Raw genomic sequence first — 18,321 nt, forward strand, 5'->3', positions numbered from 1 at the left:
GTGCAGGGGACGGGGCACCACTGTGCCCACCTCCGCCCAGGGAGGTCACCACCCACTCTGGGCTCCAGCACAGAGAGGGCTGGAGGAGTCCCTTCTCAGAGGGAAGGCAGGAGGCGTGGAGGGAGCCCGGGACCACCAGCCCTGACCTGGCCCACCGCACACTGAGCCCCCTGCCCCACTCTGCCACGCGCTCCTGGGAGAACTTGCTGTCAAAAGGGACTCAGACGCTGGGAAGAAATGAACGTGAGGCCGATGAGGCACCGGACTGGGAGAGCCCAGCGGCAGGTGTCAGCGACCTTCGGGACTTGCAGTCTTGGGAACACCGCTGTGATTCTCTTGGACCGCGGGAGTGGGCTGGATGGGAAAATCCCTGGAGAGTTCCTTCTGCCACGCAAGCAGGACTGGGGCTATCAGCACTTCCCAACCTTTGCCCCTCTTCCTCAGGATACTCCACAAAGGTACCTTAGCTCCAAATGCAGGGGACTGTTTGACAGCCCGTGGCTAATTCTCCCACGGGCAGTTCCTGACAAATGAGACTTTACACTTTCAGCACAGAATGTCCCTCCCATAGACACTCTTGGGAGAGGTCTTGGTTCCAAGACCTTGGATGATGGGTCTTGACTCCATCTGTCCTGCCAGGCTTGGGGTCCACTAGGGCCCACTGATTCGTCTACTCCTGGGAGGATGGGGTCCACCGAAGACTCCTGCTGCTCGTGCTGCGGTGTAAGGGAAATTTGGTGGGAACAGGGAGGAGAGCATGGTGGAGGGCGCCGGGGAGCCCACAGGAAAGAGGGACAGGGGTTGGGTGCAGCGACGGGGGTTCTGGTCTTAGGACCAGAGCACATGGAGCGAAAACCACAAGCTTCTGGTGTCAACCCAAGGAGGTAAATATTGTCCACCACTCCCCGACAGCCTGGGAGCACAACCCAGGGCAGACACCCAGCGCCCGAAGGCTGAACTTCAGAGAAATCCACCGACGTGGCAGGTGCTCTGGACAGAAGCCATGGGTGTCCCAGCACCCGGGGGCTGTGCCCCTCCCCTGGCAAGGGCTGGGGCTGGACCAGAGGAGAAGCCACAGTGAAGGCGCTTTGCAAGTGACGGGCATCGGGGTCTAGGGGCCTGGAGAGCAGAGTCTGACCTGATAAGGCAGCTGCTGACGCGTGCAGCCGAACAGAGCGTGGCCCCAAGGCTGAGCTCCAGCTGGAGCACAGGTGGGAAGAGGGACCTGCGTCTCCAGGAGCCAAGGTGCTGCAGTCTCGAGGGGCAGAGCGGGTAAAGTGTGCGGACAGGGTCGCACGCGTGGCCCTAAAGGCCCTGGCTACTCCCCAGGGTGCCCGGGGGCCACGTCCGGCTTCTGCTGGTCAGGAAAGACACACCCCGCCCCCCGCCGGGGTCTCTTCCTCCAAGACTGGGTGAAGAGGGAGGGGGTGACCGAGCACGGAACAGAAGCACTCACAAAACCCCGGGGGCCATGGGGGAGAGGCCGAGGATCTCAGAGGACCACGGCCGCTGGGCACGCCTGGGCCAGCGCCACCCACCCCAGCTGCTTCCTTCTCTGGGTCCGGGGGGACCCACGGGCTCCGGGCTCTTCCCGAAGTGTTCCTGCCGGGGTGTGGGGGCAGCCCCCTGCCTCCTTGGGGGTGGGCTCTGGGGGGGCAACTTAGAGAGAGAGGAGACGGAGAGGGAGAGGAGAAACAGCAGAGACGGCGAGTTCCACCTGCCCCTCTGGCTCCGCAGCTCAGAAGCCGAATCACCGCTCCCAGCAGCTCCGGCCAGGAGTGAGCGGAGCCCTCAACCCACCGGCTGGGCGCCAGAGCACGACACACGGGGTCTCCCTGGCGGCCTCCAGGAGCACCTATCCCGGTCACCCGCCACCTCCAGGCTGTCTCCCGAAGCCGCCTGGACCCCACCCCCAGGTGGGCCCCGCCCACCGCTGCCACAGCTTCGCCATCCCGCACGGCCGAAACGCGCCCACCCAGCCCACTAGACGTTGGTCCCAGAGGAGGCCAGAGGAGGTGGGACAGGCTGAGGGAGAGGGAGTCCAACCTGGGCCAAGGCCCAGACTGATCCTGGTGTGAGTGGCTGCAGACTCGAGGCCCCCTGGGGAGCACACGTCCCACCCGCGGCCCCAGGGGCAGACACTCGCCAGCGCAGGAGGGTCCTCAGCCTCGGCCCTGCGGGCCCAGCCGGGAGCTGTGGGGCAGCTCCCCCCCTGGCTTCATCCCCTTCTGCATCTCCTAAAGATGCGACAGCAGGTAGGGACCCAGCAGGCCCAAATGCATCTGCGAATAGGGACCCGGGGCCTCGGCGTCTGTGAGCTCCGCAGCCACCCCTGTTCCTCTTCTCCGGCAGGTGCGGGGGGTGGGGGGGATGTCTGTGCAGAGACACCTGCTGGGCTAGAGGCGGGGTCACGTGAAGCCCATGCTGGGCCACCCGGAGAGCCTTGGGGACCTGGGCAGGGGCAGTGCAGTGGGTTCCAGAAGACAGGGGCATGGCTGGGAGGGGGCTGGGCCTGGGGAGGGTCCCAGCTTGCTTTCTAAGATGGGAGAACGGAGTCCCTCTGTGCAGCCTGTTCACGGGCGAGACCCTCTGCCGTCACAGCAGGACCCTCCAAGTGCAGGACAGCGTGGGCAGCGTCGGGGCCAGGCCTGGCCCAGGGCAGCTAGGCCGGCCCCATGGGTCTTCTCTCCGGGGTCCTGTTCGTGTTCCCTTACAGCCCCCCACCGAGCCTCTACCCAAGCTGGCCCCCCTTCCCCCTCGGATGGGGCCAGCAGCCCCAGGGGAGGCGGAGCTACTAAAGTGACCACAGACAAACACATTCTGGGCCCGCCCCGCCCACGAGAGGCGGAGCTGGTGGGAGCAGGGGGCCCCGCCCCCCCCCAAGGTCCCCTCTGGAGGAGCTGAGCGCTCAGGAGACCTCGGGGCAGGCTCTTCCTGGGTGAATGACAGACACTGGACCTCCAGGTGCAGGACCTGGGGCTGGGCTTGCACAGGAAGCACATGTTCGCTCTACACGACAGGGGGGCTCCAGGTCCCAGGTGGGGACCCCCGGAGTGTCATGGGTCCACCCTGCACATATCTGTGGTTTCACAGAAGAGAGAAGGGGGCTGAGGAGGAGATCCCCGCTCTGCCCCAGAAACCGGTCAGCTCCCAGGGGAGCCTCAGGACGGGGTGCTGCTCCTAGAGCCCCAGGGTGAGGCTGGACCTGCCCCGTAAGTGGCCAGTAGAAAGTGGCCAGTGTCGGCAAGTCCCCTGCGGCAGAGACACCCAGAGGAGACACAGCACGCGAGACCGCCTCTCGGTGCCGACATTTCACTCCTGACATCACAATCCCCCACAAAAAAGCCAAGGAGTGGAGGGCGGCTTGGGCACAGGGGCCGGGCAGGCAGGGCCGAGGAACTAAACACACACCGGAGGAAAAAGGGGGAGGCAGAGGGGCCGGAGAGCTTTGAAAGAAACAGAACAAAATGAGAGACTTAATGGGAGGTCGCTGGCACAGCAGGACACAGGGCAGGCAGGGCTGAAGGAGAAACGAGCCGTAACCAGCCGCCAGGGAACACCAGGAACCCCCAAAGCCAGGTCCAAAGTCCTCTGACCGCCTCTCCCCAGAGCCTGCCCCTCCTGGCCCCGCTGAGGAGGCCAGCACCCCCGGCCCCTCCCCATTCCAAAACCTCTGCGGACCCATCCCCGTCCGGCTGCTCTGTGGTGAGGGGGGAGTCCTCAGACCCCCTCACAGGGTTTCCCCTGCTCCACCTACTAATTACACCTGCCCTCACATCTCCGCCACCTCACGGAAGACCCTTCCTGGTGTTGACCAACACGTTGAAACTTTGGTCCTCAGAGGCTCTTAAGAAAGCTGACCTTCCTGTCACCTTGCCCGGGAGTTACCTGCAGTTCCCACTCTGCTGGCTCAGTGGAGCCAGTCAGGAGGAGAGAAATCTGACAGACCAGGATTTTGAAGAGAGAAACACCGTCAGTGGAAAACTTGCTCCTATAAATAGGACGGTACCGGCTTTCATCTTGGTGACACCATTTTTCTTTCTGCACTGGGGACGGAGTGCTCCGGCGCTTGAAGGCAAGGACATTCCCTCTCTCCTGCACTAACAGCCCCGACAAGCCCGACGGACAGAAAACCTGGCTGCGGGAGCCCCAGCGCGGAGCAGTCCGCGACGTCTGCTGGCCTGGATGGGGCAGAGGGAGTCCGGACCGCGGAGACCCGGGGACGCGGGGACTCAGGAGGCTGCGGCCGCCCGGCCGGGACCGGGTAGCCCTCGGCCACGAGCACTGCCACTCCGGGCCCGGCCAGGCTCGCAGTCCCCGAGCCTCGCCCTGAGCGACCCAAGGGCCGAATCCCCGGGGCTGGCCGCGACGCTCCCCGACGGGACCGCCGGGCAACCGACCTTGGACGCGCCCCTTCCACAGGGAAGACCGCGGACCCGGCGGAGCGCGTGAAGAAGGCGGCGCAGGCAGCCGGCTCTGTCCGCCGGGGGCGCAGGAAGGGACCCGCAGACCCAGCGGGTGGGGGGGGGGGGAAGCCGCGGCGCGCCGACGGAGCCCGGGCCGGCTTACCGATCTTGGCCAAACTGGCCACGAGGATCCAGAGCGCGATGATGTATGGGTCCTGGACGTGGTGCCATTTGAAGGTGACCACCTGGAAGCCCTGGCTCTCCCCGTGCGCGCCGCCAGGAATCTCCTCGACGCCCTGCGCCCGCGGCAGCTCGCCCAGCGCCAGCAGCGCCAGCAGCAGCCCCCATCCGGGGCCCGGGGCCCCGCGCCCTGACATCGCCGCCACCGCTCAGCGCCCTGTCCAGATGCTCCGGTCGCGAGAGCCCTGCTGCGCTCTGCGGGACGTGCCGCGCCGGGGCCGCCGGACCAGCGGGGCCGGCGGGACTCGCGCTGGGCGGCGCGGAGCTGAGTGCGCTCTGGGTGAGGGCTGCTGTCCTGGTCCCCGCCCGCCTGGGTGGCCTTTAATCCGGCGCCCCCTCCCTCCCCGGGGCGGAGCCTTCCCGCCCTCGCCGCGCACACGAGAGCGCAGCCGGAGTCGCCTGCTCTCGGCCCGCCCGCCGGCGTGCGGCGCACGCCCGCCAGGCCGCCAGACCTCGCCTCCCACCCCCGCGCCCCGGGAGCCTCATTTTCTACCCACGCCGGCCTGCCCCCTCCCCGCCCCGCGCGCTCTGCGTCGCGCCCTCTCTGGCGCCCGGGGCTGGAGGGCGCAGGCCCGGGCGACCGCCTCCCTTGGGGGCGGAGGGCAGCGCCGGGGTCCCTGCGGTCTCAGCTGCCGGGTGTGGGCGTCGGTGCCTCGGGCGCCCCTTGGCTCCAGTCCTGAGTTGCCTGGGGCCGCTGTGGGCACATTCACCCGGAGGCGCTCCTCGTCCCTAAAGGCGGGGGCCTGGGGCTGCACCGAACCCACTAGAGGCCTGCGGTCAGAAGGGGCCAGGCCTTAAGGCCCCTGCTGTGTCTCCGCCTGGAGCCTGCAGTTCCTGACAGGGTCAACAACTTGTCAGAAACCAGGGCCTCCCCACTGCACCTTGGTGAGGGAGAAACCAAGTCCCTCTGCCCTCCCCCATCCAGGGCTGCCCCTGTGCGTTGCATGAGGGGCCCCTCCCCTCCGACCCGGGAGCCCAGCCCCCCCCACCCCCCAAGACCTCCAGCAGGGGGCCCCCCCGGCCCTTCCTCCCCGGGGCTTGACCCCGGCTCCCCGTCCAGCCCTCCACCTGCTCTGGCTGGTGCTGTCAGCTGGATGGCTCACCTGGGCCCTGGATGAGGCCAGCACAGCCCTCATTTCCTCCCAGGCCCGCCCTGCAGCCTCAGTACCTACCGGGCATACCCTCTCCCAGGGTTTCTGCCCCAGGCCTAGGAGGCAGGCGCCCTGCTCCGATCCCCCGGCGTACCTGTCCGCCGCACCTTCAGAACCCAGAAGAAACCTGGCCTCTTCTCAGCACCTGTGCCCATCACGCAGCTGCTCAGAGCCTCCCTCCCGCCCCCTTCACCTGCCCTGTCGGCCGTCTGGGGACCCTCCTATTTAGAGGAAAGGACTCGCTCCCTCCCTGACCTCCTTGGAGACCCTTTCTGGGTCTCCTTCCCTGAGGTGTTGCCTTCTCCTCCCACCACAGCTGATCGCATCTCACAGTTGTGACACGCGGGCTCCCTCCTCCAGGCTTCCAGCCAGGCCTGCCCTCCCCGTGGGGAGATCGTTCCCTGAATGAGGGGCTCCATAAAGCGCGTGAGACTCCTGGCTGCCTCTCCAGTTCCTGACACACTGCCTGACCCACAGAGCACCCAGGACACACTGGTTGGATGGACAGAAGACAGATGGGTTGCTGGGCAGGTGGGTGGGGACGCGGGCGGGTGCATCTTCTAGTATCTGAGTCTGTGTCGGAGTCCCAGGAGACCTGAGCAGTATGCCTGTCCCTCGGGTTTTCTCCCCGGTTTCTTGCTGATGGGAAGCGGCCACCAGTGGCACAGTGGAGAGAGAGCGGGTTCGCATCCTGCTTCAGTGGGCGGCTGAGCTCTGAGTGTGTGTGGGGGGAACTGGGAGACCATTTGGGCAGGTGCTGCCGGGGGCTCAGTCCTCACTGGGTGCCCTTCGAGGACCTTCTGCTGTGAGGTAGCCCGGGGTGCTCAGTAGGGGGAGGAAGGCCAGCCTCAGGGTTGCTGTCGGGGCTAGACTGGGCCGAGCACAGGGTCTGGTGCACGGCGCCCAGCACCAGGGGTGTGGTCCGGTGCAGTGGGCTGTGGTGGGCTCAGCCGTGTCCATGTTTCTGTCCGGAGCTCCATCCTCGGCCCCATCCTCAGCCCCCTGTCCCGGAGACAGAGCCATCAGACAAGCTTGGGGTACCTCTGGCCCAGCACACGCCCCTGTCCCTTTGTCAGGGCTCCTGAGCAAAGCCTTTCAGAAGAGTGGCCTCTGTGGAGACAGCACCCTCACATCGCACAGGACAGCCACATCTCCACCAGAACAGTGTGTGCTGTGCTGCCTGCCCAGTGACCCTCCGCTCATGTCACCCTCTGGGGTTTTCACCAAGAGCCTGTCCTAAGAACTCATGGCATCTCTCCTGAGTGGGACTGCTTCTGAGACCCAAGAAGCCGTTCAAGGGGCAGCAGAGCGTTACCCTGTGGACTCACGGATTCAGAAGGAACGTGATGCCATCGTTGGCCATTGGACGGGGTGCTGCAGAGGTGACCACAAGATGCCCAAGGACAAGGGGACGGGAAGCCCAAAGCCCCTGCAGAGGCTGGAGCGCCTCACACGGGAAGCAGAGCTCGGGTGAGAAGCGTGGCTGTTTGGCTGGATTTGTGGGCACCTGTAGGATGACAGCATCTCCGGGGCAGATGGTCAAGAACGGTGCGGAGGCCAGCCTGCCTGTGAGCCTAGTCAGCGTAGGGGCATGGAGTGTGCACTGTTCCTTCCCTTCTGACACCCACGCCCAGCTGCTGGCGCCTCCCCTCGACCACTTCTCCAGTGTCACCCCGTGGACTGGGGCTGTGGGTGGGTGTGCAGCCTCCATGACCTCCTTGCTTCTAACTGGGGGGTGATTTTAGGCAGGGCTGCAGTGACTCCACTCCAAGGCTGCCATCCACACCAGGACACACCTGCAAGGCCAAATGTACCCAGAGGGCAGTTTGCGTTTGGGGAGGAGGGTTGGCAGGGCGTGTTGGGAAGTGTCCTCAGGACCCTGATAACTCGCTACTCACAGTGGCCATCAGGCAGCCATGAGCCTCCCCTCTCTGCCCCCTGCCCCCACTCCCCTCCCCTCCCCCTTGGCCTGGATCACCTGTAGGTTTGCCTGCACACAGATGCTTGTGCTGCCAGAGCACAGCACCACAGACAGGGGAGCTTAAACAACAGAAATCTATTTTGTCACAGAACTGGAGGCTGCAAGCCCAAGGCCAAGGCTTGACAGAGTTCTGGTTCTGGTGAGAGCCCCTTCCTGGCTGTCAGCTACTGTGTCCTCTGTGGCCTTTCCTCAGAGTGCAGGCGGGAGCGGGGAGGGAGCTCTCTCTCTTTCTCTTCTTATAAGGCCACTGATCCTATTGGATTATGGCCCCACCCTTATGACCTCATTTACCCCTAATTGCCTCCAAATACCATCACAGTGGACGGTCAGGGCTTCAACATAGGAATTTCAGGGGGACACAGTTCAGTCCATAACACCCATGGAAAAGCCACAACCATACAACATAACCTAAAAAGTTAAAAAAATGCAAGTAACCGGTCTGCAAAATTAAGAAAATAAAAATGGAAAACATCGCATCTAGTCCATCATGGTAATTTTGGTTATGAATCTCATTCATGTCGTTGGTGAAAAATATCTTGTGAATAAAGAGGCAGAGACTTACTGCTTTTGCTGACGACACACAGGGATGAGAGTCACGTTTTTATGTTTTATGTGGGAGGCTGCACACAGGGCTTCCTCACCGCTACCCAGTGGTCACTCCAGCTCCTCTGAAGGTTTTATTACCCAGGAGCTCCTGCACTGCCTTATTCCGTCTGCTGAGCACCTACTGTGTGCCAGGGACTGTCCAGGTGACAGCCCCTCTGGGAGCTGTCCAAAATCACCATCATTGAATATTTATGTTCTCTTGTTTGATTGCTGGAACAAAATTGCATTTCTCGAACTGTGAGTCCAGCTCCTCTGTGGTCTGCCTGTCAGGCTTTGAGGCCTCAGGTGAGCCTGGAGCCTTTGGCCTAAGGCCGAGCTTGCAGGGAAGGAGCCTTTGGACATTCAAGCAGGCGCTATCTTGTCCCAAGTGCCCCCAGGATGCCCCCCTTGGGGTTGGACTCACACCCCCAGCACTGTCCCACCGCCAGGATGGCCAGGCCAGGGTCCAAGGTGGGGTCGAGGTCCTGGGAACTGTGGGCTGCGCCACAGGGTCTAGGCCCCCATGGGCCCCCCAGGGCGATGCACGTTCTGGACTTTGAGGGCTGGGCCGGCTGCAGACCCCGACCCTGACCAGGGGCCACGCCTGTCCTCCCCTCCCCACCCTCGAGGACACCGGAGACCCTCCCTGACTCCAGTGACCTGAAAGACCCCCAACCCCCTCTCTCACTGATGCCACTCCCCTCCCAGCTGGTCCTTGCAGCCCTGACGCTGGGGACTCTTGGCGGGACCCCCACTCTCCGGGCCTGACCCCTCCCTCCAGGGTCTCAGTGACCCCTTTTCTGGAAGCAAGACCCCCATTATGGGAGGGACCCCTACCACAGATGTCCCTGACATCCCATGCCCTCCCCCAGCTGGGACTCCTTAGGGACCAGGCACCGGCTCCCCGAAAATGACCCTGGGACCCCAAACCGCAGACCGTGCTCCTGGCACTGAGACCCCACGAAAACCCTTCGGGTGGGGGCATGCTTGGACCCCGTGCCTGGTGACTTGCCCTCCCGGCCTCCAGGCCAGCCCAGCGGCCAGGAAACCCTGCCTGCAGGACGCAGCTGGACCCTCCTAAGCCCTCGGCCCCCAGAACCAGCCTGTGACCATCATTTGACAGACTGGGGAGAAAGTGGGTGACCATCAACAGAGGCAGAAAGGGACTTTGGTGAAATTGAAAATCCACTCAGGACAAGAGAGACAAGAAGCAGAACTCTTAGCAATGCCCAGAAGGACTTGGACAAATTATTAGAATTAAGGAGAAGTGGGCAAGCAAGGCTACTGGCTACAGAACCAGCTCCAGTTCTACATGCAGCAACAAACTCTTTAGAAAATGAAAGTTACTTTATTATTATTATTTTAAAATTCATTTATTTATTTATTTTTGGCTGCATTGGGTCTTTGTTGCTGCACACGGGCTTTTCTCTAGTTGCGGCAACCTGGGGCTACTCTTCGTTGTGGTGCGTGGGCTTCTCATTGTGGTGGCTTCTCTTGTTGTGGCTCACGGACTCTAGAGCACAAGCTCAGTAGTTGTGGCTCTCAGGCTCTAGAGCGCAGGCTCAGCAGTTGTGGCGCATGGGCTTAGCTGCTCCACGGCATGTGGGATCTTCCCGGACCAGGGCTCGAACCCTTGTCCCCTGCGTTGGAAGGCAGATTCTTAACCACTGCGCCACCAGGGAAGTCCAAACGTTAATTTAAAAGTACTATTTAGGGGCTTCCCTGGTGGCGCAGTGGTTGAGAGTCCGCCTGCCGATGCAGGGGACACGGGTTCGTGCCCCGGTCTGGGAAGATCCCACATGCCGCGGAGCGGCTGGGCCCGTGAGCCATGGCCGCTGAGCCTGCGCGTCCGGAGCCTGTGCTCCGCAACGGGAGAGGCCGCAGCAGTGAGAGGCCCACATACTGCAAAGAAAAAAAAAAAAGACTATTTACACAACATCAAAAATACGAAATACCTAGGGAAAAAAATCTATCACGAAATGTGCAAGATGCTGTTGGAGAATTCTCCAGGGGAGCATCCGGGCCTGGACTTTTCTAGGTGGAAAAGCTTTAAATTATAGATTTAATTTCTTTAATAAATCTCAGACTATTCAGACTTTTTGTTTCTGTTTGTGTCCATTTTGGTAAATTGAATTTTCAAGGATTTTTGCCCTTTTCATCAAAAATATCATGTTTATTGACACAAAGTTCCTCATAGTGTTTTAAGGTCCTTTTTGTGTCTGCAAGGCGCTGCTGTGATGTTTCGCTTTCCGTTCCTCATGTTGGTCATTCTTGTTTTCTTCCTTGTTTGGGATCTGTCCTACCGGAGGTTTCTCAACATCATGAATCTTCTCATGGAACTGGATTCTGGTCCTGCTGACTTTATTGTAGTTCCATCTTCTGTTTCATAGTCATCATTGTCTCTTTCCTTCTTTCTTTGCTTTTATTTGATATTCTATTTCTAGCTTTTTGAACTGGAAGCTTAGGTCTTTGATTCTCAGTGTTTCTCCTTTTTTTTTTTTTTTTTTTTTGCGGTACACGGGCCTCTCACTGCTGTGGCCTCTCCCGTTGTGGAGCACAGGCTCCAGACGCGCAGGCTCAGCGGCCATGGCTCACGGGCCCAGCCGCTCCGCGGTATGCGGGATCTTCCCGGACCGGGGCACGAACCCGCGTCCCCTGCATCGGCAGGCGGACTCAACCACTGCGCCTCCAGGGAAGCCCTCTCCCTTATTTTTTTTTTTTTTTTTAGTATGTGACTTTTTCAATTAAAAAAAAAAAACTATAAAGCCCCCTCTGATATTCTGGTGGATTTAATATGGTGCATTTTCTTATCAGTTCAAAATATTTTCCAATTTCCATTGTAATTTCTTCTTTGACAAAAGTTATTTATAAGTGTTTCGCTTATGACAGTTGCTTAATTTCCAAATATTTGGGCGTGTTTCCTGTTATCTTTCTGTAGTTGAGATCTAACAGAATTCCACCATGACCAGAGAACGTACACTGTGTGATTTCAATCTACATTTGTTAAAACTTGCTTTGTGATTTAGAACCTGGGCTATTTTGGTAAATATTCCATGCACCCTTGACAAGAGTGTACATTCTGCAGTTGAAGGACGTAGGGCTCTATTATTGATATTAGTCTGTTTAGTCAAATTGGTTAATTGTGTTGTTCAAATCTATATTGTTACTAATTTCAGTAACTGAGAGAGGTACGTTAAAACCTTCCTCTCTGGCGATGGCTTTGTCTGTCGTTTTAGTTCTATTAGCTTTTGCTTTCCATGGTTTAAGCTGTGTTTGAGGACTGCTGTGTCTTCAGGTTGAATTGGCTCTGTGTCATCATGGACGGTCCTTCTTCCTCTCTCCTAATACTTCTTGCTTGAAGTCTCCTCTGATGCTCGTGCAGCCACACCAGTTTTCTTCTGGTTAATGTGTGTATGGAGAACCATTGTCCTTTGTTTTGCTTTCCAGCTGTCTTTATATTTAAAGTGCATTTTGCTTTCCGTCCGTCTTTATATTTAAAGTGCATTTTTTGTTTTCTCATCAAGTCTGACAAGGTTTACGTTCACGCATCTGCTCGTAACTAGTCACGTGTGCATGACGATCGCCGGGTTCAGGACCTGGGCGTTGCCGTGGGCTTCTTGCCGTGTCTGTCTTTCCTGTCACCCACAACACCCCGCCGGGGCCACAGCTCCCCTCTGCTCTATCACTTGCTCAGACTTAGCTCCAGTGTCTCCATGTGCTCGAATGTTTTCTTCGGCTCGAAGAAAACATTCTTCGAGCCCAGTTAATTTCCCCAGGAGTTCCCCTTTTATATTCACTTCCCTTCAGCAGAGATTTGCTTGACCCACTAGGCTCTGCATGTAGCAACGACGCCCCGGCTGCCCAGCCGACCCATGGGAAGTGGACCCTCGTGCCTAAATGTCAGAACGGCACGAATGAGCCCTGGAGACACAGAGCAGGGCCAGTCCAAGTGGCAGCGGCCAAATGGGGACCACTTCACCACCACCCCAAGTTCCTGTGGTCCCGTCTTGCTTGCCTCTGCCCTGCGGCGTTCCAAGTCACCGTTCACACAGAATTTGGCTGTCGTTGGAGTTCCTGGGGCTTCTCACAGGTGAGTGGTCATCCGGGCCACGTCCTCTGGCCTCCTCCCAGGCCCAGTAGCCCCCGCGGACTCTGGGGTGTGTCCTGCCAGATGCAGTGGTCTTGCTGGGCTGAGCCTTTGGGTCAGCCTCATCGCTGGATTTGTCCTGGGCCCGGCCCAGTCCTACCAGGCCCACCCTCTGGGAGGGCCCGTTCACCCCCAAAGTAAAGGCTGCAGCCCATGCAGACAGACCCCCAGGCTGCGTGCTGGCTGGGGACTCGCAGTGCCCGCCCAGGAAGGATGGGGCGCTGAGTCCTGGGGCCGCAGGGCTGTACCCACATGAGTGAAGGGGCATTCAGAAGGGGCTGGGGGGGCCCCAGTCGCCGTCGGGTCTGCCCTCCAGCGCCACGTCGCTCCGGCTGCTGGACGTTACTGAAGAAGAAAGGAATTGACTCGTCGGGCAGCTGCGTCCCAGCCCTAACACTCTCCCCACACGCATCCTCCCTCCAGGGGGGCATTCAGACTCTCCGATGCCTTTACTTTCCGTGCTTCCCCTGAAACCAGAAGGGCCTGGAGCCGCCGACACGGGAAGCCGATGGGCCCACACCCGCTCCCAGACGCCCACCTGCTTCGGGCCAGGTCTCCTCTATGTTGACGAGCCCGAGTTCTCCCGGGTGGCCGCCCACCACGGAGCACAGATGTGGACGGCTCGGTGGCCTCATCCGCACCCCACGATGTGCACCATGGCGGGTCCCCTTGGGACTGAAAACCTCTGCCGCCTCACCCGCAGCCCCACTTCACCTGACGATCGATAGTATCAGGCCAGGCCCAGAGCAAACACTCGCCTAAAAGGCCAGGTGACAATAGCCAGACAGGGAGAGCAGGGCAGCTGGGCTTTGTCTGGGGCCAGCACGGTGTGTGCAGAGGGCTTAGGAGGCTCCGGACCTCGGAGCTGGGTGCCGCCCAGCGAACACTGTGTTCCCGCACGGAGCTGTCCTCCGGGACGAGCCCCACTCGCCGGGGACGCGCCAGCTTTCTTAACACATTCACCCCTGACAGCAGTTATTTTACACGAATCCACAGTGGGAATTCCCTGGCGGTCCAGTGGTTAGGACTTGGTGCTTTCACCGCGGCAGCCTGGGTTCAGTCCCTGGTCGGGGAACTAAGATCCCACAAGCCGTGCAGCATGGCTCCCCCGACCACGCCCCTCCCCCCCCAAAAGAATCCAGAGAGATTTCTCCAGGAGTGACTTTAGAACTCCTACTAACATGTATGAAATTGGCCGTGAGCAGATTCATGCATCTGTCCTTTTACCCTCACTCTTAAGTGTGAGCCGTGTCTGGTTGGCCGGCTGCGGATTCAGAGAGCCAGGAGCCTTCTGGGAGCCCTGGGCTCACACACCCTAGAGGGGCCGGGAGGCCTGGGCAGCTGCAGAACCTGGAGAGGCGGGGCCCTGGGGTGGCGGGAGGCCGCGGGGCTGGACCCCCGGCTGCCTCCGTCGTGACTCAGGCTGGCGCTCTGGCTGGCTCTGGGGGCCTGTCATTGTCACCAGCGGGACTGTCCCCATTTAGGAAGCACCACGAATGCCACAGGCTCCTGTTTGGGGAGCTTCACACTGGCTCGGGCCGGGGTGCCCATGGGGACTCACGGGCGGAATCGACGACCAGAGTCTCAGTCCTGAAACCAGCCGACGGTGAGCGCGCAGCCGCCGACCCCTGTCCCCCTGAGCCTCGGAGCAGCTGCCCCCAGCCTCCCTTCAAGCTCTCTGACCAGCTCCGGTGTTGCCTGAAGCTGGAGGCTTCCCCGAGGACAGCGCGCGGCGGGACCAGCTGGCGACGGAAAGTTTTCGCGGGAGGAGCGTGTGGGACGTGTGGCGGGAGGCACATTCCTAGGCAGGGCTGCGGTGAGCAGAACACTCATTTGCACACATTAGCCTTTCAGATGGCGACGCCACTCATGCAAGACTGCCTGGCACAGGGCGGCTTCTGGGGGACTCGGCGTCCAGGGCACAGCCAAGGTCCGCCCGCCCCCAACAGCCTCTTCCCTCAAGGCCCCCAGGCGAGGGCTGCCTGCCTTCGTCAGAAGGGCCACAGGGAGGACAAAGGGCTCTGTCTGCGAGGTCGGTCAGGACGGCCCTGCTCCCTCTGGCCTGACGCCTCTGCTGGTGCTTTTGTGAAAACGGCACCGCTCCCTGCCAGCGAGGGTCCCAGACACACCGTCCCTGCACCGTCCCGAGTGGCCCTCGCGGAGTCCTCGGCCTGGCTGCAGGCGGGGCCGGCTCGGTGCAGGGCACCCATCCGTGTCCGGGCAGGAGGCCGACCCCAGCCCAGGCACCCACTGTGCACCCAGGCCGTTCCTCCCAGCCGTGGGAGGCCCTCTGCCCGGACACTGCAGGGCACGGGCGTGTCCCCTGTCCCAGGGTCTGGGGGTCCCTTCCGCCTGCCCTGCTGACATGTGCAGCATGCCGATGAGGGGCCACCCCTGCTGGCCCAGACTTGCCTGAGCCCAGCTGTTTGTTCAGACTCCCCTGAGAAACACCCCCAAACAGAAATAAGGGCTCTGGAGGAACCCGTCCCCACTGGAGGAAGAGGACCCAAGGTAGGGCCGCCTGGTCCCTGAAGACCCTGGCATTCCCCTGTAGGGCACAGGGGCCACGGGGCCAGGAGCGGCCGGGAGAGCGGGGCTGCTGGCCTCCTTGGTGACGGGGTGGAGCCAGAGGACCGGGCGACCCCACGTGCTTGTCCCCAGGCTCCCAGATGCCCCGGCCTTGGCCCCAGCAGGGACTTGCCCTCTCAGGGTGTGTGCTGGATTCCCGGGGACGCAGAAGCCAAGACGGGAGGCCACCAGGCCCCGCGGTCAGCCGGGCTCAGCGCACCTGCTCTTGTCCTCAGCGCACCTCCCACAGGACTGTACTGCGTGCGGGGACACTCCGCGTCGGCCGAGCGCTCCCCTGCTCCACCCCCTGGGGCCTGAGACGGCTGAGACCCGCTGACCCTTGCCACTCCCGCACCCCACCAGGACCTCTCCAGGGACGCCTCTCGCCGGCCCCACGGCCGGGGACTGGGCCTTGAGCCACGCTTTGTCGAGACCAGCTCTTGTCCCCGAGGGGGGCGAGTCTGTCTCCCGGTCCCGCAGTGGACATCATCGCAGGCCTGTTGGAAGCGTTCTGCAGGTTGCTACCCCGTCCCCAGTGCATCCTGCCTACGTCCGGCAACCTGCTCGTGGCGTGAGCTTTGCCAGGCGCCACTGCACACCAGGCTCCCAGGACACTGGTGCTTTCATGGGGATGTGCAGCACTGTTGGGTACGTGGCCTTTCTGTGCCTCGGTCTTCCCATCTGTAAAATGAGGGTGAAAGCAGATCGAGGGAGGCTGAGAGACTGGGGAACCTGCGCAGAGAGACAGCCCTAGGCTGCGCGCGAGGGTGGCCTGTCTGGGGGGACCCCGTGGGCAGGAGCCGACACCCCTAGGCTGAGAGTCTCACGGGCCAAGGTCCAGTCTGGAGAGGGAAGGGACGCTGAGCCCGTCTCCCTGAGGAGTGGCCTGAGCGGGCCTCCCATCCGCAGCTCGGGTGTTGGGCTGTGGAGCTTCTGGCCCCTACCGGCTTCTGGTGGCTCAGACTCAGCCCAGGGGACCCCTCCCGAGTCCAGCTGCATGCCCTCTGGCCTCCGTTCCCACCCCACCGCCGGGGAGGACTTGCCCCATCCTGGATGCAGCCCATCCTCACTTGCCACTCCTGAGCTGGAGCTTGGCCCGAGCACCGCCCGGGCCAGGCAGCAAAGGCACCGGTGAGGACAGGCTGTCCTGGGCTGGCCCTGGCTGGACCGAGGTCAATTGGGGGTTGTAAAGGAGACACGGCCGTGTGGGACATAAACTGGACTTCTTTCCAGAAATAGAGTCGCCAGGTTTATTGAGTGTAATTCTGAGGAAGAATTGGGAAAGAAACACCATCTGAGTCACCGTTTAGTGGCCCCAGAAAGGGTGTGGAAGGGCCACTCCCCACCCCTCCTGCAGCAGTCACCCCCCCACCCCACCCCCCCCGCCACCCCCCGCCAGGCCAGCCAGGAGCAAAGGTCACTGCGGAGATGTGGGGCGAGGCGGGGGAGACAATATGGAAATGCAAGTTTTTCCTCCCCAGTTCAAATGTGCTTCCTTGAGCGGCTCCAGCCAAGCCCAGGGTGAATGCTGTCATCCCGACTGGGAGATGCCCCAATAGCCAGGCTGCCGGGAAATGCCAGCGGCAGGGTTAGATTTCAGGAATAATATTTTCAAAAATCAATCCCTCCTGCTCCTGCATTTCAGCGTGTGAAAACAAGGGTGTTTTTCTTGGACGCTTCCTCGGGGTCCCCCCGCAGAGCAGCCAGGCTGGGCCCCCTCCCGGCTGGCTCGCCGGGCCGCAGTCGGCCGAAACCGACCGAAGAGCAAGAGGCAAGTGGATGCTTGCTCACCACTTCCCTCACGTGAAAATATTTTCTCAGTAATTCTGCAACTCTGACACCTTATCAAATGCATATCGTCTGCCCACAACCAGCTCACGGCGCAGACCGTGGCGGGGAATTCCTGAGTCTGTGGAGTTTTCCTTTGTGTTGGGGCCAAGGTGTCCTTTATTTAACACACCTTTGGCATTTAAGAAAAGGTACCAGGAAGAATCTGTGGCCTGCTCACACGTGTGCATGTCTGTGAGCCAGCCACACGGTTCCCCGGCCATACTGCGGCCTGCCCCCTGGGCTCCTGGCTCAGGACACGGATGGGCCTTCGTGCTTGCCTGCAAATGAATATGCTCATCGCTCTGCCTCGGACTTCCCTATTTAGAGATCGGGAGTTACATACACAGAGAAATAAAGGCAGCCGCTAAGCCCCACTGCGTGCCTGATCTCACTCGATACCCATGGGAACCCCATGCACAGTGAGCCCCGTGAGCCCCGTCCACGCCTCCTAAGCCCACCATAAAGCAAGGAAGCTGAAGGCTTTGGTGAACCACCACGCATCACGTGGCCCCGGAGCCAGGCCCCCAGAGCCTCCACGGCTGCCCTGGCCGTGGACGTTCTCCCTGAGGGGCAGCAGTGTGGAGGGTGGGCCTGCGCCGGCCCCAGGGCCTGGGGGAATCCTGCCCCTGCTCTGGCTGGCTGTATTGCCTTTGGGGAGTGACTTAATACCTCATCTGTCAGATGGGGTGATGGCAACAGCGCCCAGCCCGAGGGCTCCACGTGAGGGTCCAGTGTCTGGGCTCAGTGAGTGAGAGGTGTGGGCGACTGTCCACCCGTGCAGGAGGAAGGGGCTCTCTGCAGGCACCCAAGGCCACTTGTGATGGTCCCAGTGAAGCCACTGCCTGGGCATGGGGCTGGCACAGAGCTTAGCCACAGTGAATGTGCCCCACTGAGCTGGGCTGGCTCGCCTGAAGGAGAGTGATGGTGATAACAGCAGCTGGTTTATGAACTTGCCCAGACGGCCCTGGGTAACAGGCACTCTGCTCACGGGCTGCCTGCCGCCGACTGTGGCAGTCGCCCCTCCCTGGTGCGCACCCACACACCTCGGCCTGAAGCCCCCCGCCACTCACCTCCCAGCACCGTCGTCCCAGAGTCCACAGTGGGAGAAGCATGAGGGCTGAGGGGGAGGCCTGGCGGTGGGGAGCAGCTGGCCTGGGGTGACCGGGAACCCTGATGAGTCCCTGGCCAGCAGGTTTCAGGAGACATGCCGAGAACCTCGGCTGGACCGCCCCTCAGCCTTGTCCACCTGTGGACAGTGTGGCCGCGGCCGCCCCAGAGTGTGTCTGCACACGTGTGCTCGGGCAAGAGGACGGCTTCACCGGGGGAGATGGCGTCTCCAGCGGGCCGGCCAGGTGACCACCAGACATTTGCTGACCAACACAGCAGTGTTTTCATTGACACCACAAAGCCGCA

At 61.3% G+C, this 18,321-nt stretch overlaps 1 protein-coding gene and 1 long non-coding RNA gene across 2 annotated transcripts in view; one reads left to right on the forward strand and one right to left on the reverse strand.

Annotated features, from left to right (window-relative positions):
• The window catches only part of SLC9A3 (solute carrier family 9 member A3), a 36,063-nt gene extending 31,138 nt beyond the window's left edge, over nt 1-4,925 (reverse strand). The window contains exon 1 of the mRNA XM_030856492.2: nt 4,570-4,925. Within this exon, the coding sequence (XP_030712352.2) occupies nt 4,570-4,783 (214 nt within the window). The 5' untranslated portion in view covers nt 4,784-4,925. The remainder of the gene's footprint in view (nt 1-4,569) is intronic.
• An 18-nt stretch (nt 4,926-4,943) lies between these two features.
• On the forward strand, nt 4,944-8,250 carry LOC132597056 (uncharacterized). The gene is made up of 2 exons (XR_009563335.1): nt 4,944-6,328; nt 6,874-8,250. It is a non-coding gene; the product is annotated as an uncharacterized lncRNA (long non-coding RNA).
• Nucleotides 8,251-18,321: the final 10,071 nt, after the last annotated feature.

This window comes from Globicephala melas, chromosome 3 (genome assembly GCF_963455315.2).
Source record: "Globicephala melas chromosome 3, mGloMel1.2, whole genome shotgun sequence".
Lineage (NCBI taxonomy): Eukaryota > Metazoa > Chordata > Mammalia > Artiodactyla > Delphinidae > Globicephala > Globicephala melas.